General features: G+C 35.7%; 2 protein-coding genes across 5 annotated transcripts in view; one reads left to right on the top strand and one right to left on the bottom strand.

Moving 5' to 3' along the window:
- caly (ubiquitin carboxyl-terminal hydrolase calypso) overlaps window positions 1-24,039 on the top strand; it is a 143,564-nt gene that overhangs the window by 97,086 nt on the left and 22,439 nt on the right. The window contains exon 8 of one of the 2 annotated variants that reach the window (XM_089102738.1): window positions 15,351-15,508. The exons of the other annotated variant lie outside the window; for it this stretch is intronic. Within the exon in view, the coding sequence (XP_088958864.1) occupies window positions 15,351-15,353 (3 nt within the window). The 3' untranslated portion in view covers window positions 15,354-15,508. Of the gene's footprint in view, window positions 1-15,350; window positions 15,509-24,039 lie in introns of those variants that run through there. 2 annotated transcript variants of the gene reach the window in all.
- On the bottom strand, window positions 1,405-19,639 carry LOC148942521 (inosine-uridine preferring nucleoside hydrolase-like). Of its 3 annotated transcripts, XM_089102739.1 has the most exons (6): window positions 19,414-19,639; window positions 18,063-18,226; window positions 13,456-13,647; window positions 12,778-12,952; window positions 10,962-11,218; window positions 1,405-1,787 (listed from the first exon to the last, which is right to left on the bottom strand). In XM_089102739.1, exons 2-6 carry the CDS (start codon window positions 18,195-18,197, stop codon window positions 1,422-1,424), a joined length of 1,125 nt encoding a protein of 374 aa, XP_088958865.1. In that variant the 5' UTR covers window positions 18,198-18,226; window positions 19,414-19,639; the 3' UTR covers window positions 1,405-1,421. The 3 variants fall into 3 exon arrangements, with proteins under 3 accessions (XP_088958865.1, XP_088958866.1, XP_088958867.1); XM_089102740.1 differs by lacking the exon at window positions 18,063-18,226; XM_089102741.1 differs by lacking the exon at window positions 18,063-18,226 and having other exon boundaries at window positions 13,456-13,644.

The following is a 24,039-nucleotide window of genomic DNA, read 5'->3' as shown; positions in this document are numbered from 1 at the left end:
AGTGTTTTCCTGTGAAGAAATTTAGCTGTTGAAATCCTCTTTTTCTAAAACTGGTCTTCCTCTTAATGGTGGTAAATTTGAGTATTTCTATGTGCTCGTGTCATTTGACAGATGAAGTTGTTCAAATTCCTCTATCCCTCATGTCGATCTGATGGTTAGGTATTTGCATTTGTTAATAGAATGGAGTCCCTATGGCTTCCAGTGGCACAAATTTCATTAGTTAGATCTGGTCTGGCCACCTGGGTCTGGTCTGACCACCTCTTCGTGTGTATAAATCTAGATTGAAATTCAAATCAACAAAGATTGTTGAAAGAGTGAAAGAACAAAACTTGTTACGCCTTTTTTTCTTTTGTTTGCAAAGTTTCTCTTCCTGCTATAAACCAGACCCCAGTCTTAATTAGAAGCGATCATTCTCATTTATCTATCATTCCTGAGTACTTCATTCTTCTCATGTAATTAATTTAAAAAGCTTTTTCCACAAAACGAGTTTTGTGGAAAAAGTGAGCGGAAATGAAAAATGAGCAGAAATAAAGTCAAGCAATCTTCCAAGCGTAAAACTACCACAAACCACTATCAATAGATAAATGAAACTCAAAACGAACAGCAATTACAATAAATAGCCGAGTCAAACTCAAAACGAGCTGAAATTAACATGAGTAGGACTGATAACCCCCATGCCTTCTCAAGAACAGAACATAATTTGCGCTTTACTGAAAAAAAACAAACAAACAAAACAAATGACCGTGGATTGTCAGTTTAATTGAAATATACTGACATTTATCCCTTAAGGTTTTGATCATGTTTTTATTTATGAAAGTAAAAAAATTAAAAATTTATTTTGTTTTTTGGACATTTCAGAAAAAAATTTGATTGAATGTTATTGGGGAAATGGTGGGCGTGGGAGGGGGTTAGTTGCCTTCCAGTTACATTCGACTATCAAAAAGGGCACTAGCCCTTTCAATTTCCAATCGAATGAGCTATGTTGGAAGTTTCTACGACAACTCCTTCGATACGAAATGCCCTGATCTAAGACCACAAAAAAAATTAATACATTGTGCCCACATCGCTCTTTACTTAGGTAGCGCTGTTGCGCTGCCTATGATGAAGTCAATAGAAATAAAAATATTACGGCCTATCTTTAGTATATAGATCAGACTATTCCGAATTGAAATTGAACAAGATTGAGCGAGTGAGAAGCTGTTTTCCAATAAAGCGACAAGTTTTTAAGTGAAACAAATAATAGGAGAAACATTTTAGCCTAAATTGGAATAATTTCTTAAAACAGGTATTTGGCTGTCTAGGAAAACCCAAATGGGCGGAAGTAAATATTTAATAAACAGTTAAATGATTTTTGAACAACTTTAAAGCGAAATTTAAACTCTGACATAAATTCTAAAAAAAACAAAGGTTTAACGATACTTTTATTTTTTAAATGCTTGTACTGGTACTTTATAAGCAGAGTTAGCATCATCAGCACCCCAAAGAAGCATGTCTTTTATTAGTTCCACGTCAACTCCTTCCACAATCGTAACATTTGGTTTCTCCTTTGTAATTTTTCCATAATCAACCACCATCATACCCCGTGTAAAGCGGCCAGTAAGTTCCACAGTTGCAAAATGCTCCGAACTTCTGGTAATAACACGTGGATCAATCAAAGCAGCGGCGGCTATTTGGTCGCATATTAGCCATGTAGGAAACGTTTCGTCCTCCATGTACTGGCTTTCGATTCTGTTGAGTAATTGGCTTTGTGGGGTATTTAAACCGCCAAGCTTCTTTTTTCGCCATTCCTGGAATATTTTTATGTCAGAATTAACGTATACCAAGGCTAGATATCAAGAACTACAGAGTGGCATAAGAAAGGAAAAAAACATAGAGTAAAACCTTTTGTGAGGTCTGGAGAAGAATATGTTGCACCCTTCCCCCAAACGCAAAGTGTCAAGTCCACATGCCCTCCCCTTTTCTCTGGAAAAATTTTAGAAGTCCCCCCCCCCCACTTTTGGAAGTCTTTAATAAAATCAGGCTGTTGTAATCTTGTATAACGAGAAAGTATCGTTTGAGTTCAAGCACAAAAACAAGAAAAAACATATACCCTTTGGGAATTGTCGGGAACAAACTGACCATTCAGGTGTGTTCTATCATTTTAGAGGCCTCAGATAGCCGTTGTATTGTGTTCGGCTGGAAGTTACCAACATTTCAAATTGTATATATATATTTTTTTTTTTTTTTTTTTTTTTTTGTCTTAAGTAAAATCTTACCCGTTACAGTTTGTATATTTTTAACTTTATTAATAACCGGAAATGCAATGTGGCTTAAGAAATTTATTTTTGGAAGAAAAGAGCCGGACGTCCTAGATTATGCTGAAAGCTGGTGTTGATTTTTGAATTTGCTAACAAATTTAATGGGCCAAAATAAGGGTTTTAGCAAGTAAGGTGTAAGGAAGGAATTGTTCTAGGAATCTGGGGAGTGGGTAACTTTTCACCAAAGCTGTATGTTCAGGGGTCGGCCACATTGATCTTCCCGAAAAAAGTGACTTGAGTTATTTCACAACTAAAAAAAAAGTGACTACCAAGAGGCACTCAGAGCACAGGCTGACTTGAGTTATTTCACAACAAAAAAAAAGTTACTACCAAGAAGCACTCAGAGCACAGGTTGACTTGAGTTATTTCACAACTAAAAAAAAGTTACTACTAAGAGGCACTCAGAGCACAGGTTAACTTGAGTTATTTCACAACTAAAAAAAAGTGACTACCAAGACGCACTCAAAGCACACATTGACTTGAGTTATTTCACAACTAAAAAAGAGCTACTACCAAGAGGCACTCAGAGCACAGGTTGACTTGAGTGATTTCACAACTAAAAAAAAGTGACTACCAAGAGGCACTCAGAGCACAGGCAGACGAACTACACAAGTCCCAGTTACTGCCTTATGATCATCATCGCCCTCTAAAAGCCCTTGAGGTTACAGAAAAAAGGCTGGTAGTCTTATTTTATGTTCGATTAAATTATTTGCTCATACAAAAAAAAGAACTTTTATGAAAGCACAACTTCGATTTAGGTACAAGGAACAAACAACCTTAGTAAAGCAAAACTTTTGAATGTTTACGTACAGGAATAAACCATACGATAGGCTTTTTTTAAAGGCGATCGATCAGTTCTGAATTCCTCTTCAAAACAAGTACTTCCACAGATTCAGCATCATTTGTCCTTTCCCTTTCTTCGGAACGAGCTTTTAGTGCTGCTTTCAGCATGCTTTGAACCAGACCAATGTTCCAAAAGCCCTTCACTTCTGCTGCCTTCTTCAGACGTTATCCTGCTTCTTTCAGAAGAGTATCACTGATTTATTTCTTCTGTTTAGCCATCTCTTTTTTCGTAAAATTTCTGCCTCTAGCTCCGCTATTTTCTGCTTCCTCTGGACGAGGTCCTAGACTGCCAATTCAGCATCTTTCTTTTCAGCTTCATGTTTTTCTTTTTCCAATTCATCCAGTTTTCGTCCAATAAGGTAAAGTTCATAATTAGCTCTAGCTGATCTGGCCAAAAACAGCAGCTTCTTTGTAATCTGCACAAGCTTGGGTTTGTTCTCATAATTGCGCAAATCATCAACAACTAAAGCTTTAGCGTTTAGGGTTTAATCCTCTGTACGGGGTTGCATGCTAGTCATCAACTGAGCTGAAGAAGAAAATCCTCGCTCCACGTCTTTTGCTTTCATGGCAGAGCGAAAGAGCTGTTCTAACTACTCGACCTAAGGCCTGATATTTCACATCACCACCTAGTGTCTTCGGTTCTGGGATCTTTTGCCAATAGTTATCGATTCATCTACTGTTCGTGGGTGGTGATACTGCGTTTGACTGTAATAATAACCATTCTTCCTTGACTTTCTCTATGTTCATCTCAAAAGAAAGTTCTCTTGCGACTTATAGAACATCACTGCAGCCCATCAGCTGGGAATCTTGCTTGGGAAGGCTGAAGCAGCTACGGCTTCGGAAAAACTCGTTGTCACACGGCACTTGGCCAACAAATACAGTAAAGCAGCTTTGATGTGCTTCATAACTTATAAATAGAAAATATTCCCATCTTCCTGAGTCGCTCTCGAAGAAGCCAGAGCTGCGAGGATCCGTTCATTGCACAAACGTGCTCTAGATATACTTCTGCAGCACTGTCTACGCTTTCAAACACCACGCCGAGGTGATAGTTCACATCATTGGTACGTACAATCTGTCCAAGAAGAACTGTGCATAAGCAAAGCAACTCAAAATTCAACACATGAATCAACGACTCTTGTTGTTGAAACACTGCAGTGAATACTGAAGGTATTTACAGAACTCACAACAAACTCGATTTCAGCTTTCACTGTTGGTTTTCTTAGCCAACTGACAATTTTCAGATACTTTGGATTTGAAATGAAGTGCTTCAAGCTCTTTTTCTTTGGCACAAATTCCAGGAACTATTCAAAGCCATTGATCCATTGAAGCCATTGAAAGAAAGAGCAGGCCATTGATCGATCAAGTGGTTTGCAGCTTCTCTTATGGTAAGCCACCTAGTGGCTTTACGAACTTATGTCGTGGAGCCTTAACTTTTAGCAGACACTGGCTAAAATCGTCACGACGAGCAGACCATCCGCTGAAGAAATGGTAAACAGCAATTCCCAAACCAGAACATTACTCCTTGAGTTCCTGTAGTCCTTTTTGGAACGCATTATGCACTGCGTGGATGTTGCAGGTACCGATATTAAAAAACCTTTTGAATACCGCTTTTCCTTTTCCAAGTCAACAATTGACCAAACTTTCTTATTGACAGCTGGACCATCGCTCGCAAGTATCAGCAGTCTCTGAAATGGAAGTCCTTCATCTTCCATACACAGGAGGAGCTTCTTGCTCAGATCCTCACTAGTAGAATACCCAAGATAATATGTTCTTAGATGCCGAGTAATAACTAGTTTTTGCTCCATCGACCAGTACCGGTACACTGATTTGGAGCTCTATCACCCAAGCATTGTTTATGATCTCATCATATTCTAGTACTAAGTCAGGCATCCGGATGTCTTTAACCAAAATTTTCCTAGTATAAGTATAAATTGCCCCTGTCAACAATTACGTATTTTTTTTTTGGCATTTAACGAGAAGCCTTCCGAGACAGCACCCTGGAACATAGTTCGAAAGACATCAGCAGCACCATAGCATGAAGATGCAGCAAAAAAACTGGCTATGATCTTCAAGACCCATATATTTCTGCCTTTGAAGCCGTGTCTCTCTCGCAGAGCATCTCAAGCTTCTTCTCTGGAGCAGCATTTTCAGCTTGTGACTTGTTTTCGGTTGAAGTTGATCCAGTGAGTCTGAGTTGACGTGGATTTAGCAGAGTAGACGCGTTCATCTTGTGTTCTTTTTGGCGGCATGTTGAAGAAGAGCTTGAAACCCTTTTGGCAGCTGAGTGTCTTTCCGTATATTTTACCGTAAAATAAACTGTCACCATCCCTATTCTTGGCACACTACTCTTGCAGTATGCATCCAGCCCCGCTTTCCCTACCAAACCAGTTTTCAGAAAATTTCGTCTTACCCATCACTCAAAGCTACCTGAAAAAAAACAGGTGTTAGAATGGGTTTAGAAATCCTTCTCACCCACTCATATGTTAATGTCAGCAAGTATAAACTCATAAAGCCAAGGAAAGACGCTTATCCCTTCTTACGTTTTGCATCCCCTAAACTTATGGGTCTTAATTTGTATCCTCGACAGGCAACAGCCAAACACAAAAAGAAAAGCAAATACTGGTAACTTAAGAATCTGGTACTAAAGAACTTAAGAATCTGGGCCAAAATGTACATCTTCTAAGCAGCCAATTTGGGTGGATGCTCAGTGAAGGGAGGCCGCCTATGAGCAGCAATGGGATGATTGTTTATCAAGAGTGAACTTACCTTTTCTAGGAACTTGAATGTCCAACCTTCCGTTAGTTCACTAAACTGCGGGAAAAAACTCAAAATATGAACAAAAAGTGACTTTAGTGACATATTCAGTGAAAAAGTGACAAAAAGTGACACGTCCTAAAAAAAAGTGAAAAAAAACTGCGGCCGGTCCCTTTATATTGGTATCATAGTGAGCGGAATCATTGCGTTAATAAAAAATGGACATGTCTCCCTTGTATTGGTCTTCAATATTTCTTCTTTTTTTCTAAAGATACATGAAAGTCAGTTATTTTTTTTTTAAATAGCCATTATTATCTTACGTGTACAGGGACGATTTTTTTAGGGCCTTTTACTGAAACCTGGTTGTATGCAGTGTTGTATAATAAGAAATCAACGTCTGAGTTCAGGCACAAAGAAATAAAAATGCAGTATGCATTCTGGGGATTATCAGGAATATGCTAACGCCTCTGGTGAGGCTGTTATCATCGGAGACGCCTCGACTAGCCATTGTATTGTGTTTGACTGGAAGTTATCGACATTACTAATTGCATAAAGCAGCTCTATAAGATAGTTCTAAGAAAATACAGTTCGAGGATGACTTAACTTACTGTCCTTGTTTTTTTCTTTTGTTTTTTGCAAAAAGAAATCAAATTTCATTACAAAAGTTATCAACACTACTAATTGCATAAAGCAGCCCTATAAGATAGTTCTAAGAAAATACCCTTTGAGGATAACTTAACTTACTATCCTTGTTTTTTTCTTTTGTTTTTTTAGTTCTCTGTCGTAAGCAAAATTTTACCCGTTATTATTTATATATTTTTACTTTATTCATAAACAAAAACAGCAGTGTGGCCTAAGGAATTATTTTTGGAAGAAAAGGGGCTGGACGTCCTAGATTATGCTGAAAGTTTGTATTGATTTTTGAATGTGTTTTGAATTTTTCTAAGAGAGAATTTGAATTTTTCTAGGAGAGAGGTGGCTCATTTAGATAAACATAGGGAGGGGGTAAACTTTCATCTATACTGTATGTTGGTATCATAGTGAGTGGAATATCATTGAATTAACAAAAAATTATATTTCTCCCTTGTGTTCTTTTTTTTCAGTCTTATTTTATTGTACTGCTATGCAGCACATTTTTACTGCCAATCTTCTTTTTTGCAGGGGCACAAATGGATGGGGGTGGGCGAACAATTACTCCCTTAGATTTGGAAATGTACCTTTCGGTTAAAATTATCGAAAAAATGCCGCCCCCCTCCCGATCTTTAAAAATGTTTTTTTTGTATCTTAATTGAAAGAAAAATAAAAAATCCTCGCCCTCCTCCCCTTGCCTTACCCATACATTTTCAGAATTGGTGACCCTGTTCATGTGTTACTCCTAGAATATGTTCAGGTCGGAATAGATGTGCAACAAGTTGACCTAGAAATACTAATATGTGGTAAGCGAAAATTCAATATATCTTGGTAGATATATTATTTTGGTAGCTATATCCAATATATTAGAATAGATGCCTAAGAATGTTTGGTTAATACTCAACCCTCAACCTCCCCCTCCCCCGCCCATGCATGGATATAGTCTGAAAAAATTAAAAAATTTTTTTAAATCATTAGATATCGAATTTATATCGAATAAGCCATTGATTCCTAATACTAATTTGGGAAACAATTAGATAAAAATCAGTAAATTATGTGTATTGCCCCGGAATATCCAGGATTTGGGGAGGGTACTCGTACTAAGACAAACTTGCGGCGTTAAAGTATCATTATACATCATTGATTTTATTTATGTTTTTAATTACCAATTAATATTAGCATAACTTCAAATCTGCTGTTGAATAAACTAAGAAGTAGCTGTACATCAACCACTATAACTGTTCAATGAAAAGAATGTGAACAGACTGTTAGATAAATCTAACTGAATAACACCTTGTGACAGCGCAGTGGATATGGCCGAGCCTTCCGATCAAGGGTGTTCAGGTTCAATCCCTCACTTCGCAAGGAAAGTACACTCTGATCTTTTATCTGTTAATTTTTTTCTTTATTGTTCAAATAACTTTTTTTTCTGTTTCTCTCTGACTCAGTACGATTTTTCCCTTTTAATTAAATAGTAACAAGTTGCACCACGAATGCGCCACGATGCGCAATTTTTAAATCTTTCAGCTATTTCAAATTTTCATTCAATAGCGTTTTAGCACCCTTTTGGCCTAATTTTTCGATTTGCAGTGAAAAATAATTAATACACTACTTTCGCATGGGAGCAAATATTTTGCTATTAAAGAAAGATAATAATTTATCATTATTTTATCATTAATAATAAAGATAATAATAATCCATTTTTTTTTCTAAGGAGACTTCTCTTGATAATCTCGGACCATGTGTTGTGAAAAAAAAAACAACAAAAAAGAAAAAATGAAAAAAGACTAATTCATGATCTTCCTTACCAAAACAATAAAAAAAATTCTAAAAACAGCTTATTTTCGTTCATAAGTCTTGTAATGTTTTATGTTATTCCAGTGATCTAAGAAGAGACAAGGGTCTTTATTGAGATAACAAAAGTTGTTGTCGAAAATTGATATTTAGAGAAAAGAAACCTATATTTTTCCGTTAGATAAATAATCGATTTTTTTTTTTGATTTATTTGTTATCAAGGAATATGTAGAATTTTTATTGACACTTATTTCAAAGTGTCGAAATTTGTATTTTGTGCATCATCAAAACTTGTTAAAAGAGATATTAATAATAATAATAATATAATGCAAAAACAGGCTTGCGTCTCTATCTACAAAAATTTAAATAATCAAATGCTTTTTCACTATAATGATTGTCAATCTTGTTCTTTAATGCATTGACTGAATCGGAGGTAACAGTGTCTGACGGTAGTGCGTTCCACTCGGAGACAATGAGGTTGCTGAATGCCCATCTACCAACATCTCTTCTCAAACGTTCTTTGGTTAGCTTAAACTCGGGACCTCTAAGGTTATTATTCTTGAATGTTATTCTCTTCTGGAGGGATGTTGTCGTAGTATCTGTTGCATATTTTATATACATCAATAAGATCTCTCAAAAATCGGTATGAGAGACTTGGAAGCGATAATTTTTTCAAACGGTCTTGGTATGATAAGTCTCTAAGTGATGGAATAAATTTAGTAGCCTTCCTTTGGATATTTTTCTATTGCATTACTGTCTTTTTGAAAAAATGGTCTGGTTGTTGTATGACCGTATTCGATCATTGGTCTCAATAACGATTTGAAGAGTGTAGAAAACAGTGTTGAGTCAGTAAGAGAGAAATTTCTTCGAATAATTCCCAAGACTTGTGATGACTTAGAGATGATTGACTCGTAGGGCTTGGTGAAAGTCATGTCACTGTCTATTGTCACTCCCAAGTCTCGCTCTTCTTCTTGTATAGGTATCTGTTGTCCTTCAAAGCAGTAGTGCCGAGAATCTAAGGTATTCTAAGCAATTGCGGATCTGTAAAGTAGTAGCAGCTTTATTTTCACATGTTAGCCATGTAATGGAAGGACCTCCCAGATTGTACTGTATTTACCTTTGTGACGTACTCTGGCGACCAAGCTTCATCTATCAGACCTGCATAACGAAAGGTAGGACATCTTCGAAGGGGTGGAAGGGGTCATGAGATAATTTAAAGGAAATTAGAACGTCGTTGAAGAAAGTAAAAATGATAAAGCTTTGAATAGACCCGAGTCGAAAAGAACATGCGCAGCTGTGTCGGCATTCGGCAGCTTAGCGCTACAATGAGTTGTCAGCAGGGTTGCCATCTTTTGCACGAAATCCTATTTTAGTACTATTTCATCATGTATAGCGCTGTAGCACGTGCTACATTGAACGACCAAATAGTAGCACTTTAGTGCTACATTTTTTTCTTTTTGTTTTGACGAAATAATAAGGATTTTGAAAAAAGGCAGAGGAATAAACTAAAACGCGGGTCGTATTTTTGCCGTATTTGTTTCGAAAGATTGGCGCAAAAGTTTGATATAACCAGGACCGCCTTTTTACCGTGTTCGTTTCGAAAGATTGGCACTAAGTTTGAAATAACCAGACATAAAAAGATTAGAAAATTGACCTAAAACTAATCAAAATAAAAAGACCATGCGCGCCACGACACGCGCAAAACTTTTGACTGTAGCACCGAAAATCGCTGTGTAGCACGTTAAATTGGGTGATTTTGGCACTTTAAGAAGTGGCCGTGTTGGCAACCCTAGATGTCAGTAGCAAATGTGGTAACACTGCTTATGATACTCTCGTTTAAAAGGATAATATCAATAAGATTTGTTTTTATTATTGGGATTGTTGCTATTGACAGTAGTATTCATATTATGGTCTGTTTAGGCCCTTGATTCACAACGTAGGGTGCAGAACCCGACTAGTGGGGCATTATAATGTTTTGGTGGGACGACAGGACGTGTACCCTTCGTCTGACCATACTTTAGAGCCTCAATTTTGAAAAAAAAAAATATTTTTCAGGTAAATTACGTCACATTCAAGTGCATTTAAAGAGCAAAAAAGATACATGATAGTATGGCAATGAGGTCACACATTATTTAGAATAATATATAATATTCCATTGTTTTATTCAGACAATGTTTTCATTAGAATAAAATATGCCTAAAAAATACCAAGTTATTTATTGTATTTTTTAGTTATTTTTAGTTATTTTAGGCCTTTTAAGCTTCCTTCCAGTGAATAAATGTAAAATTTTGAATAACAAAATTTCAATATCAAGGGGGGGGGGGCATAAGGATTTTATAAATGCCTAGGGGGGTTAGAACCATAAATTCCTTTAAGGCTTTTCTTAAAGGCGAAAGAATGTCCAACTTGAAATTTGTTTCTGCATTTCGCTGCGGATCTTTAAATCGATCCTCAAGATAGAAAAAAGGAGATTTTAAAGGGATAGAAAAATCTTATGGTTTTTTTTTAGCTTTTCGATCTAAAAAAGATTATTGGATTTCTTGGAAAAAATTCTAATGGAATATTATTTTGCCCTGTAAGGAAAACCTTGTAGGAACTCTATGGAAATTAGTAGTAATATCATGCCAGCCAATGTATACATACCCAGGAGATTTCGCAATGCTTGTAGCATAACTCCCAAGCTACAATTACCGTAGGTACTACCGTATTCTTTAATACTATAAAGGCAGCTTCAGGATCGCAGTGAAAATTGAATTCTGCCGCTATTGTAATGTTTCCTACTCCCTCTGTATTGCCTCCCATGATGTATAGACTTTTCATTTTTGATGCAAACATTGGATCCATTCTCATCGCCAAGGCAATGTTGGTTAACGGTCCAACAGCAACAATCGATATTTCATCTGAAAGTGAAAAATTTCTAAGCGCCTTCAAAACAATCGCTTCCAGCGAATTTATTTTTTAAGATTGAAAAATCGAAAAATTCATGAAAAATGAAAATTCACGAGTTTGAAAAATTCATTAACAGACCCCAATTTTTTCTTGGGAGTGTCTTTGCCGGAAAATTTCACTGAGGCAGTTTTTTTTTTTTTTTTTTTTTTTCGAGTAAAGCGAGCCACCTCGACCTGAAAAGCGGCCAGAGAATTCAAGGAGCTAGGAAAATTCAGGATACTGAAGGGCTAAGTGTATACAACCCGGGTTTTAGCTGTACAACTTTTGGCTAAGTGTTAAACAAATCGGCTTTTCCTCCATACTTTGGGTCCATTCTTATCTGCTCATGTTCAGAATTTAGACTCGCCGGGTTTTTGGCAATATTTTTCCTAAAAATTCATTTTTTACGGCACAAAATGGCCAGGACTGTGGCCAAATAGCTCTGTTGTGGCCATAGATTCTGCCAGATTCAACGGCCACTCACCTAAATTAAAATTTTGAAATATAACGATTGAAAAAACAAAAAGTATAGTGGAAGAAATACTCCAAAAAAAATTTGTTCATCTTCAAGTACTTAAAAACCCTTGATTCATAATTTTGATTCAGAGGTAGAAGGGGGGGGGGGGTGTCAGGTATGAAAAAAGGGAATTTTATGTTATTTCATAGCATCAAATTGCCAAAAACTGCGTTTTTTTTGCAACTCTCCACATTTTGAGGGTGGTGAGGTCAAATCTTCAGCTCCTCATGTTCGACACAGTCTTAGATCTCCTTAATGTACCAAGGTCATCAAAATACATAAAAATTTGCTCCTGGACCTCTTAGGTCTATTCATGCCTGACAACTGCGATTTTCTTAGATTTTTCTTTTGGCTGTTTCAAAATTTTGAATTTTCTAGGGCAACACAGCATTTTCTCGGTGTTCCCATGTCAATCATGAAAGTAAACAAGCACAAATGATTACTAAATTTAACAACTTTTTCGTGCTTAAACATTGTAACCTGAACAATGTTTTCATTCCCAAAAACCACTACACCTTCAAAGGCAAGCTAGACCTTCTTGAATTGTGTGGTGACATAGGTGTTTTTAGCTTTATTTTTTTGCAATTTCCTTGTCCTTGATGCTATCAATATGCTTTAAGAACTGAATTCCCAAATTTTTCTATTTTTTTAAGATATATAGGGTTGTCTTAAGTTTCAACTTAAGCAATTCAAACAATCAGATTTCATTTTCATTGTTTTTGGCACCATCAATACACTTTAAGAACTAAATTTTCATTGTCCTTGGTACTATCAATATACTTTAAGAACGGAATTCCCAATTTTTTAATTATCTAAAATATATAGGGTTGTCTAAGGTTCAACTTAAGCAATTCAAACAATCATATTTCATTTTCATTGTCCTTGGTACTCTAACTTGCATACGTTATTTCAAGTATTCAGATATTCTTGTATATGTTATATCGTTTTGGAGAACATTTTTTGAGGCGGTTGTCTCCTTAGTGTAGGTTATCTGTGATTTCAAGTGATGCCTACCTGGATGTGTGTTAACTAGTCGTATTAAGCCGTTCACAGCATGTTCCTTTTCTAATATAGACACATCTGAAACTGTTTCAAAAACAACGTCACCAAATCCATCCCATCCATGGAAAGGCTCCTTATGGATGTATGGCTCAACCAAAGATGAGTGTGATCCTTTAAAAACAGGAATCTGAAAAGAAAATAACGAAATAAAATATTAATTTTTATATAGTCTTTTAGAGAACTGCACGTTTCAGTCTTGAAAAATACTGTTAATTTTTCCTGCGAATTTGGGGGTGCATTGCATGGTTATTGGGGGTGGGTAGGGATCATAGGAAAGAAATGATTGAATTTGGAGTCTCATAAAGAGGGTAAACGAGCGAAGCTTTGAGTAGGTTGAGATGGGGTAGTGGGCGCAGCTGTGACGGCCTCAAGCAACCTAGCGCTTCAGCAAGTTGTTTGTAGTAATATTAATTGTCATCCACAGCCTAGGCATATATATATATATATATATATATATATATATATATATATATATATATATATATATATATATATATATATATATATATATATATATATATATATATATATATATATATATATATATATATATATATATATATATATACATATATGTTCTTGTTTATAGTTAGGATGAATCGTTTGCAAGACGAACATCTTCTTACTTACGCCTGTTACTCCTGTTGCTTCCAACGTTCTGGCAGTATTTTTACAGACGTTGTCAACTGTAGTGTTTCCATGAACTGCAGTAATGGCAACCAAGTCTATGTGGCCCTCTTTGTGTGCTCTAAGGAGCATGAACAATGCCATTGCATCATCTAGTCCAACGTCTGTGTCGACAATTACTTTTGGTCTCATCTTCTGGAATAAAAGCAGTTAATTATATTGGTCACTATGATTTTGCACGCATGTCTTGTAAACAGGCACATAAGCAAGATTTTTTTTTTTTGGGGGGGGGGCTATGGATTTGAAAAGGTCAAGAAAAGGTTATCAAATGTAAATCAGTAAAAATTTAAGGAAAATCGTATAATATTGAAATCCTGACAAAAACGAGCGCACGGGACAGACCCTCCCCCCGCTTCGTCCCTGTCCCCCTTCGTAGTGCCTGCTTTCGAGTGCTACAATCCCAAAATACAACTTTACTCAGGAACGTAGAAAACTATTTTAGGTGGCAAATATATGTTGTTATCCGTATATCTTTTCGTATAATAAATTACAAAATAAAAATCAACGGATAAAAAAAAGGATAAAAACAACACAATCAAAATCAAAGAATACAAAATTAAAGGATAAAGATCCTCCAGAGTCATTGATGGTGCGTCGAAGTGACGTTTCAGTTGTTGGAGAAAACCAATGGCTCCTTGATAACTTAAAAAAAAATCTTGGATCCTAAAAAACGTCTTTCGTACGTATGTGCTACTGCTGCTGCTACAGCCAAGACACAAACTAATGTCGGGGAATGTTTAATGATATGTGTCAATTATGTTAACTCAAGTTCGAAAAGAAGAGCTGCAACTGTTATGACTGCTTATCAAAGATTTGCAGTCTGATATGATAATTTTCATCAAGGTTTTTTGGCAGCTTAACTCAAGAGATGTTTTCTCAGAGACTGTACAGATATCAAACCGTCAAACCTGGGTCGTTTCCGATCATTAGCAGATGTCTCTTTAGGAGATTGGTGTGCGCAATATCTTTTGACATCAAGACAGACTGGTAAAAATAACACTTTCTGAAAGTGTTTAGGTTTCCTAAACAATCCTAGAAATGTCTTATGCCAGATTTGCCATCTCACCCACTCGGACTATCTGTCTTGGTTTTTCGTACAATTAGCGTACAGCTTCATGTCCGCAACTGTTTGATTTTAATTCAAAATCAACGGACTCGGTCGATACAAACGCTGGAGCGATCCCCGTATAGTTGTCCTTTTTTGAAGTTTTTTCGGTTTGTAAATGCCAAGATGGCCCTGAAAACTGAAAGAACCACTATTCCGTCACTAGGCATTATAGTGCACTGATTCACATCACTGATTCCCAAAACTCACAGATATTAACTCCCAGATGTGCAAGCCGCCATGTACTTTTAGTGACTCCAAAAAGGAAGGTGAGCAAAATGACTACAGGCTACATACTACATACTAAATGACTACATACAGGCTACATACAGGCTAAATGACTACATACAAAATGATATGGAGAAAACATGGGAAACAAGAAACGTTACCGACGAAAGAATTTTCCGGATTTAACAGAACTCATTGGGAGGATTCCTACCCTACCACATTCTAAAGCAGACCCAGAAAGAATTTTTTTTTGGATTTGGTCATGTCAAGACCAAAAACCACAATAGGTAAAGAAAGAAAGTATTGAGTCCGTTTTGTTCACAAGGTCGCCACTTAGAACAAAAGATACAGTTTGCTGCAAATATGTCCCTACAGACAATCAGATAAGGATCCACAATTCGGAGAACCACTATGTACCCCCATTACCCCCTAGTTAAGAAGGCTAATCTGAAAGCGAAGATGAAGAAGGCCAGTAAATGTGAACTATATTTTTTTCCTTTTTTAGTAAAATTTTGATGTTGAGGTGCGACACTATGTTTTTAAGACCGTCAACCGCCTCGAGAAGAAAGACAACTTGCAGTGAAAACCAAATTTCGACAAAAAAAAATTGTGAACTGTTCCCCTGGACATTGAAAAAAAGTTTATTTTTATGTTCTATTATATTTTCTTTTTTGCTTTGCCTGATTTGTACCTTTTTACTTTTTTCCAGCTCCTCATCGGAACGAATTGCTTCTAGGTTCTGAATATTCTCAATTCTAGGTTCTGAATATTCTATTCAGAAACTATGTTAAGATAATTCTAATTGTTCTTCATCAAAGTAACAATCTGATCCTGATTAATTTGTTTGTGAAACCTGGGCGTAGCATAAATATGTCCAAAGAACCTTAATTTTGGGTTCAAGAAAGCATAATTTTCTTGATCCGATCTGACAACATTAATTGTCGCTAGTAAATGTGGTAACGTCGCTTATGATACTCTTGCTTAGAAATATAATATTACCACGATTTTGTTGTTACTGTTGTAATTATTACTATTGACAATAGTATTCATATTCTGGTCTGTTTAGACACATAGGATTCCTTTAAGGTTTTTCTTAAAGGGCGGAATTTATTTTTTTCGGGTGTTTTGATCTATTTTTGTTTTCTTTATATAACAGAAAAAACAGCTCTAAATGTTTGTAAACCAGTTGTGAGTAGATACGTTACAATAGAATTTAGAAATTTGAACAGCGATGTATCCAGGGAGCCAGGTGGCCCTTTTGTGTCACCAAACAGCTTAAGTACGTGTAGATTTTCTTTGAAGTTGAAGTTGACTTTGAGAATCACGGATTGCTGATGCTTGAGTTTTTACTGACGAAAAGCATTGTCAAATTTAGCTAATTAGTTGCTTGTTTATTTTCGCGGTATTAAAGAGGTGACACTGATGAAAATATGTACTGGCCTATAAACTTTATGATTCTCAAACAACCACAAGAAAAGAAAAATCTTAAATCTAGAAAAAATCTAAGGAAAATCTTGGTTTTTCAGGTATAATTAGATCTAAAATTAGTCCAGGGGCAGGAATGCATCTAGTTTTTTTTTGGGGGGGGGAGGGGGATACAAAAAATTCAAAACGCATCAAAAAAAATTAAGTTCGTTTTGTTATGTTTTTACAAGTCGGACAAAAATTTCGGGGGTGGGGGGTTCAAACCCCCTGCGCTCTGGATACGACCTTGCCAGGGGGCAAAGAATGTTTGTATCTTGATGTCCGTAGTTCGTTAAATCGTCTGTAGATACCCAACTAAACCTGAATAGTAACTAAACTGTTATAATTCTTTTGTGCCCACGGTCTTTTAAGGGATATCCCGTTGTCCCAACCTTTTCTGCGAAATTTCTTTCTCAGGATATAGCAGAAGGCAAGCTCGGATAGTTACATTAAGGGGAAGATTCTGCTAAATTTTGAACGAGGAAATTCTAGGTTATATCTGGATTATATATAAATTTATTTGCTTAAGGAATACAACAAGAATATGGCTCGAATAATAATTTATATTCAGACAAACATCAATAATTAACACTTGCAATCAAAGCAATCAGGTCCGTCCCAAGGTAATGTGTAATAGTGAAACTTACAAAGAGCAAAGTCTCAAGGCACCGTTTGTATATTGAAGGGACCTTTTATAGTATTTTTCCCAACCGAAAATCTGGGCTTTTGTGTCAAGATCTTATTCTCCAAGTCGGTAATTACTATTTATAGTGACCACACCCAAGAAGTGAAGTTAGGTTAATCCTAATGAAAGATATCAAAATATGGTGAAAATAGGAAACTTTAGTAAAAATACCGTTCGAACTGTATCAGCTGATTATAGAGATCAGGTCGTAGAGAACGCTATGTATCTCATGCCTGTCCTGACCTAGCCAACTCTATATTGTGGTTGCATGATCGAAATATACATACAAGATTATATATCTCATTGAAGGTAAGCTGATTGTTTCCGAATACAAAAAGAGAAACCGATTTTAGTTAGATCAAGAACAACAGTGTGGTCGCTGTAACACGTAAGTACCCGCAAGTTTCCTGTATTATTTTAATCAGATGTAATTTATTTTTTGAAAACTAGTATTCTTAAATTGTTTTTATTTGACTATTCAATATAGTTAATATTTATTACCAAATAACTACATGGTTGGTAATTAAAAGCTTCACTGCCGCACCCTGGCGTATTTGTCCTTAAGCATTTATGCAGTCCCAGCAAAATGAATGGTTTATATATACTGTTTATACAAACAGTTATGAACTAGGCCTGATAATAAAATCAAAAGTATGTCGGGCAGTGCCGGGTTTTATTAAAATATTAATGTATAGTTTATAACTGTAAAAACTATAACGTAAAAAAAAAACTAAAACTATAAAGTGAACTAACAATAAACTAACTAAATCAAGCTGTAAATTAAAAAAAAATGTATATAAACAAGAGCACATCCAGGATTTTTGTTCGTGGGGAGGGGTTGGGGTACAATTTTTTTTTTTAAACGCATCAAAATTCATTTATATAAATTTTCGATACGTGTTTACTAGTCGGACAAAATTTCGGGGGTGGGAGGTAAACCTGGTAACTCCCTCCCCCCTGGATGGATACGGTCTTGTATATAAAATACATTAAATTATAACTAACAACTTATTTTTTCACTATGAAGGCTCTATCAACGGTGGGACTAGCTGACCAGAATCATCTTACCGACTTTTCTATCGCCTTTTCTACTCCAATCAACTCAGGTAATCCAATCTTTGTGGTGTTGGTTTCGCGGTATCGTATGCTAAATGGTTTCAGTGTTCGAACTGGCACTACAAAAGCTCTGCGGCAAAAGAGCATCAGGCTCGCTTTCTTCGAACTGTTGCTTTCTTTAAAAAAAAAGAAAAAGAAGTTTTCGCAAATGGAAGCAAAGAGCGACATGAAAACTTCAAACGAACGGAAATTCTCAGAGGGTGGCTGCCCCCTCCTCAACCTCTCACTCTTTACGTTAAAATTTGACTTTTTCCCTTATTCTGTAAGAACGAATGCTCAAACAAGGGCCGTTGAATTGAAATGAGAGGTGTTTTTAAAGCATTATAAAGCTTCAGTGTAAAAAGTGGGGGGTTGGGGAGGGGGCAACCACCCTCGAATACGGAATAATTTCAGCTCATTTCAACTTTTAATGTTGCTCTTTACTTTCCCTTGAGAAATATTATTAGTTCTTTTTTGTTTATTTAATTTTCTCTTCGTTTTTCATAGTACAACCAAGATTGCCGAAAATTTGAGGAGGGCTATCACCCCTCTAACAAGACTCTTTAGATCAGAATTTGAAGTTGGCACAGCAATGGTTCAAGAAAAAAAGCTCATTTAGTGTATCTGCTTTTCGGAATAAATTATACTTACCCGAGCTATACTATCATCTCCTAAATATGAGGGGAGCATTCGCCCACCCAGGACTCGTACTGCACGAAGCCACCTGAAGCCAACACAGCTACACACGGTCCTCGTCCATTCCAATCTATTCAACGTCTCCCTCTTTACGCCCTCAGAAAGTTCCCATTTTCCTTACGACACCTTCCGACCCAAATCAGCGTAAAAAGCCTATTCTTTTGATGCATTCATTTGATTAAATTCGTTTTTCAAGAGTTTCGGTTACTATTGGTCGAGTCACTCCTTACTTACAGTTCGTGGTAACGAACTGTTTGATCCTTGTAACCTTTCATGTCATTGACGCCCCCTTCGACAAAATATGGCTTCCAGTGTTGCCAGGTTTTGTGGATTATACTAACCCAAACGGTGAAAATCATTAGTCTCATTTGGTTAATATTTACCATTTTTCACTCAATATGGCTAATGTGTTTTATTTCGTTAGCCATGTTCAGCTTTACTAGCCCAATTCACAAAAACTAACCGATTCCGGAAAAACTTGTGGCTACGCCGTCAGAGCGAGGTTTAAACGTAAATAATATGACATAGAAGGGGAAGGAGACCCCTAGACCCATTATTTGCAGTGAAAACAACCCGGAGTTAATCGAAAAAACTTCAAAAGAAAGAGAACAAATAAGAAACAACTAACCTCTGACTCCAATATGTAATGCTCTTAATCCTTATTGTAAGCCTGACTTGATATGTCTTGTCTCTCAGCATGTATTTCGATTGAAGTATGCCGGAAGCCTGTCACATTCTTATCTTATCACCTATTTGATAAATATTATCGTTGCATTCAATAAAGATGTGTGGAGGACTATGTCAAATTTTCTCTTTTTTATCCTAACTCTTTTTGAATTTTCCACATTTTTCTTGCGCGTTTCAGCGGAACTGTCACAAGTTTAAAAGTTTTGCACTAGATCACTTTCTATGCACAGAAGCTACAAAAATAAAACGAGACTTTGGCCTGTTGCCACAAAAGGCTGGGCCGAGGGGCTGTAAAATCTAGGTCATGTGATGCACATCCTCGGGCACCACATGATGCGCATTTCTGCCATCCTGCGTCACAGCATGGCACACTCTGCCATGAGCAACTCACTGCAAAATGGACTTTCCCTGGTATTGGGCCAGGATTGCCACCCCGTGAAAAAAATAACTAGATTTTAGTATTTTTTTTGGTTGATTTAAAGATTTTCTTCAATAATCTTGTGATTTATGTGCTGCTTTAGTGATTTGTTAGGCGATATAAAAATCACTAGGGGTGGCAACACTGGGCTGTCGGGGTAAGAAAATTAGTAATAACGTTATTAGTAATAACGTCGGGGTAAGATCGTTAGATTTGCAATTTTTATTTACACTTCCGACGGGCAAGCTTATGTGCTTCATGCACGGAATATGCTTCAGTGGTGTATGCCAGAATAAAAAAGAGTATAATTAAAAGTAAAAGAAACTTATTTTAACTTTACTTACAACCTGTACTACATCCACTTGTGCTGTTTAATAGCAAATTTGAAATTAAGTTCTGGTCAGTGAAAGAAACTGGTTTTATAATGGGAGTCATAAATTCGTACCGGTGACGCAACGGGCTTAAACAACGAGTATCTTATTTCTGTTTAATCCAATCTAAGAGATTTAGTTTTTATTATAAACTCATACCTTGCGTCCTATGTTTGATGAACAATACTAATCAAACAGTTCGTGGTAACAAACTGTAAATAAGGAGCGACGAGGATTAATAGTAACCGAAACTCTAAAAAACGGGTTATTATTGTTTATTATGCTGATTCCAAATATAAAAGATTCATTAAATTTAGTTTTACCCATCAAAGGCAACGAGCCTAAAGAAATTTGCCCGATTTTCGAAAAGGGGAGAAAACACTTCCTAAAACTCAAGGAACAGCATATCAGAGAACCCTAATGTAGAATCTTAAAGCTCCAACTTCAAAAATGGGGAATTTCGTTTTTTTTGCCAAAAGAAAAATCACGGATGTGTGTTTATTTGTTGTTGTTTTTTTTTCTCAGAATAATCGCATCGAACCAGCGGCTATAGAATAACTGGAAAGGGCTAATTTGAACGGAAATTAAAAGTTCTAGTGCCCTTTTCAAGTGACCAAAAAGTTTGGAGGGCATCTACCCCCCTCCTATTCCCCTTTTTTCATCAAAGTCGTTTGACCAAAATTTTTAGATAGCCGTATTGCTGAGCATAGTTGAAAGGTCCAATATCTATGTCTTTGGAGATAACATGACCCCTCACAGCCCCTGGAGAAAGGTTTTTAAGTTGTGAAATTTGCCCATTGTTCAAGTAGGCTATAGTAGTTGTTATTAAGAAGTATGCATACATTTTTTGGTTGGAGGAGCGAAGGGTGAATATTCTGCTGGAGGGATTTTCAAAATTTCCATGGGAAAGAAGTTTCCGGGAGGTGAGTTTTTCAAGACAAATTTTACACTGAAGCAATTTGTCAGAAATCCTACACGGAATTCTTGTTATTTGTCTTACTTTCTCTTTGCCGACACAATTGTACACGTAGAGATGTTGATGATAATTATCCTTGGTAGCTGTCACCGGGATGAATTGTCTAGAGCAGTGGTTCCCAACCAATTTTGGGCTATGCTCTACCTAGACATTCCTAAAATGCTGATGCCCCCTTGTGATATATAAATTTTGTTGTTCAAATTCTACGTGTATTCACCTCAAGGAAGCTTAAAAGGTCAACAACTCGGTATCGTCTTTTGATCGTCCTCTAGGCATATTTTATACTAATGAAAAATATTTTATACTAAGTATAAAAATATTTATACTTATAATATAAATATAATATATAATATAAATACTTTATACTAAGTATAAAAATATTTATACTTATAATATAAATATAAATTATAATATTATAATATATAATATAAAATATAAATATAATATTATATAATATAATAATATAATATAATATTATAATATATAATATAAATATAAATATTTATACTAAGTATAAAAATATAGTATAAAAATATTTTATACTAATGAAAAATATTGTATACTAAGTATAAAAATATTTATACTTGTAATATAAATATAATATATAATATAAATTATAATATTATAATATATAATATAAATATAATATTATATAATATAATAATACAATATAACATTATAATATATAATATAAATATAAATATTTATACTAAGTATAAAAATATAGTATAAAAATATTACATACTAATGAAAAATATACTAATGAAAAATATTGTCTGAATACAACACCTTTTATACGATGTATAACGTCATTACAATACTATCACGTATCTTTTTTGCCCTTTAAATGGATATGAATGTAACATTCGCAAGAAATGTGTTGTTTTTTTTTCCAAATTAAGGCTTCTAAAGTATAGTCAGCCGAAGGGTGCACGTCCTGTGCACCCACCAAAATATTGCCGTGCCCCACCTGCAGGGCCTGCGCCTCACGTTGGGAACCACGGGTCTAGAGGATCTGTCCGTTGAGGGGTTGTCGGATTTCCTTGCATGATTTAAAAAAACATCACAAATTAAATTAAAAAACAAGTTTTTTCAACTGAAAATAAGGAGCAACATTAAAACTTAAAACGAACAGAATTATTACGAATATGAGTGGGTTTGACCCCTTTTTAATACCTCGCTCTTTACTCTAAATTGTGACTTTTTGTCCTAATTCTTTAAGAACGACTCCTGAAACACAAGGATCGTTTAATTAGAACAATAAGAAGTTTTTTTAAAAGTACTAAAAAACTTTAGTGGGAAGAGCGAGGTATTATGAAGGGAGCCTCCCTTTACTCAAACTCCCTTTTAAACGCTTTTATTTAACCTCGTCCTTCAAGGTCAAAGAAAAAATCCTAGATATTTGGTTTCTAGCGAGCCACCTAAACCTATACACACCCAAACCTCTACACGCTCTTGATTTACTTTATTGGCGCATGTAGGGTGTATTCCAGGTTTCAAACTGTAGTAACTTTACTTTAACTACAGAAGTTACTTGAAGTGACATCATCGGGTTGGCTGTGAAGTAACTGCTGACTTATTAGGTTTATAATGGTGCAATCTTAAGGAGTTTCAAATGTAGTCATTACTCTTTCATTAAAATAGTAGTCCAATATGTTTCAAACTGATATTAATAGTAATGATGATAATGATGCACAGTTGCTTTACTAAAGATGCTCTTTAACTTTCTTTATTAAAAATTACTAAATAAGTAAATTCAAAGTTACTTTTCTGTTTTCGAGTTTCTACGAAACGTCAGCTAGAACCAGGGATGCCACCACCGTCAGATTCTGAAGTGCTACATCTGCCCAAATTTGCGTGCTATACAGCGATTTTCGGTGCTTACTTCAAAAAATTGACTTTAATAATGCTAAATAGAACGTTAGTAGATACCTATATATAACTCCGAACAGTACATAATTTATGCATGTTTTTATGGTTTTCTCAGTGAGAATGAAAAAACAGGAATTTTCTCACTTGGAAAAACAGGAATTTTGTCACATTTATGGTTGTTTTCACGGATGGTTATGTGTGTTGGTCAATTTATTGATGTTTTTCTCGGATGTCAACATCAAATTATGGATGTTTTATGGTTTTTGTCAGTGAGAATTTGAAAAACAGGAACTTTCTCACATTTATGTCTGTTTTCATGGATGGTTATGTGTGTTGATCGATTTATTTGATGTTTATCATGTCTTTTTTATGGATGATCCAGAAATAGTATTTGATGTTGTTGTTCAAGCCAAATGTTATGAGTTTCCCGGAATTTGGAACACCTGTGCTGTCGACCTCAATTCACCTATCGTGAATCAATAATTCCCCTTAGAAACAACAAATTAATTCCCCTTTCTTGACAGATCAATCAACCAATGACATCATCTGTCAGACTTTAAAAATTTTCGCATAGAAATGATTCTCCAGGAATAGATCCAAGTCATTAATGTCTTTGCCTCGGAAACAACTCTTTTGGTCGAACTCCAAAGGATATTAATAGCCAAAGTCCATGGAAACAATTCTCCAAGAAACATCTTAGCGATGAATTGTTTTAGCGCGGGAATCAGGTTTCTTATTAATTTGAAATGCATTAGCGCAGGGATGCCAAACAAAAGGAAAACGCTGAATTACGTTTAGGGATTATTTGGGCGAAACTGTTTTAGACAGGTTATGGAACTATTTCGACGAAACAGCTAGAGACATTTTAAAAGATGATTTTTGAAGAGATTTTAGAAGAGAATTTAATGGTGAAACTCTGTGGTCGTTATA

This window comes from Artemia sp. Qi Xiang Cuo, chromosome 16 (genome assembly GCF_049724085.1).
Source record: "Artemia sp. Qi Xiang Cuo chromosome 16, ASM4972408v1, whole genome shotgun sequence".
NCBI lineage: Eukaryota > Metazoa > Arthropoda > Branchiopoda > Anostraca > Artemiidae > Artemia > Artemia sp. Qi Xiang Cuo.
This window is presented reverse-complemented; position numbering and strand designations above follow the sequence as displayed.

Coding starts and splice junctions, on each gene's coding strand:
- LOC148942521 (XM_089102739.1), bottom strand. CDS start 18,197: ATGCTCTTTTGCCGCAGAGCTTTTGTAGTGCCAGTTCGAACACTGAAA. Junction 13,648..18,062: donor AAAAGGCGATAGAAAAGTCG/GTAAGATGATTC, acceptor CTTTTATTCCAG/AAGATGAGACCAAAAGTAAT. Junction 11,219..12,777: donor ACTAGTTAACACACATCCAG/GTAGGCATCACT, acceptor TTTCACTTTCAG/ATGAAATATCGATTGTTGCT.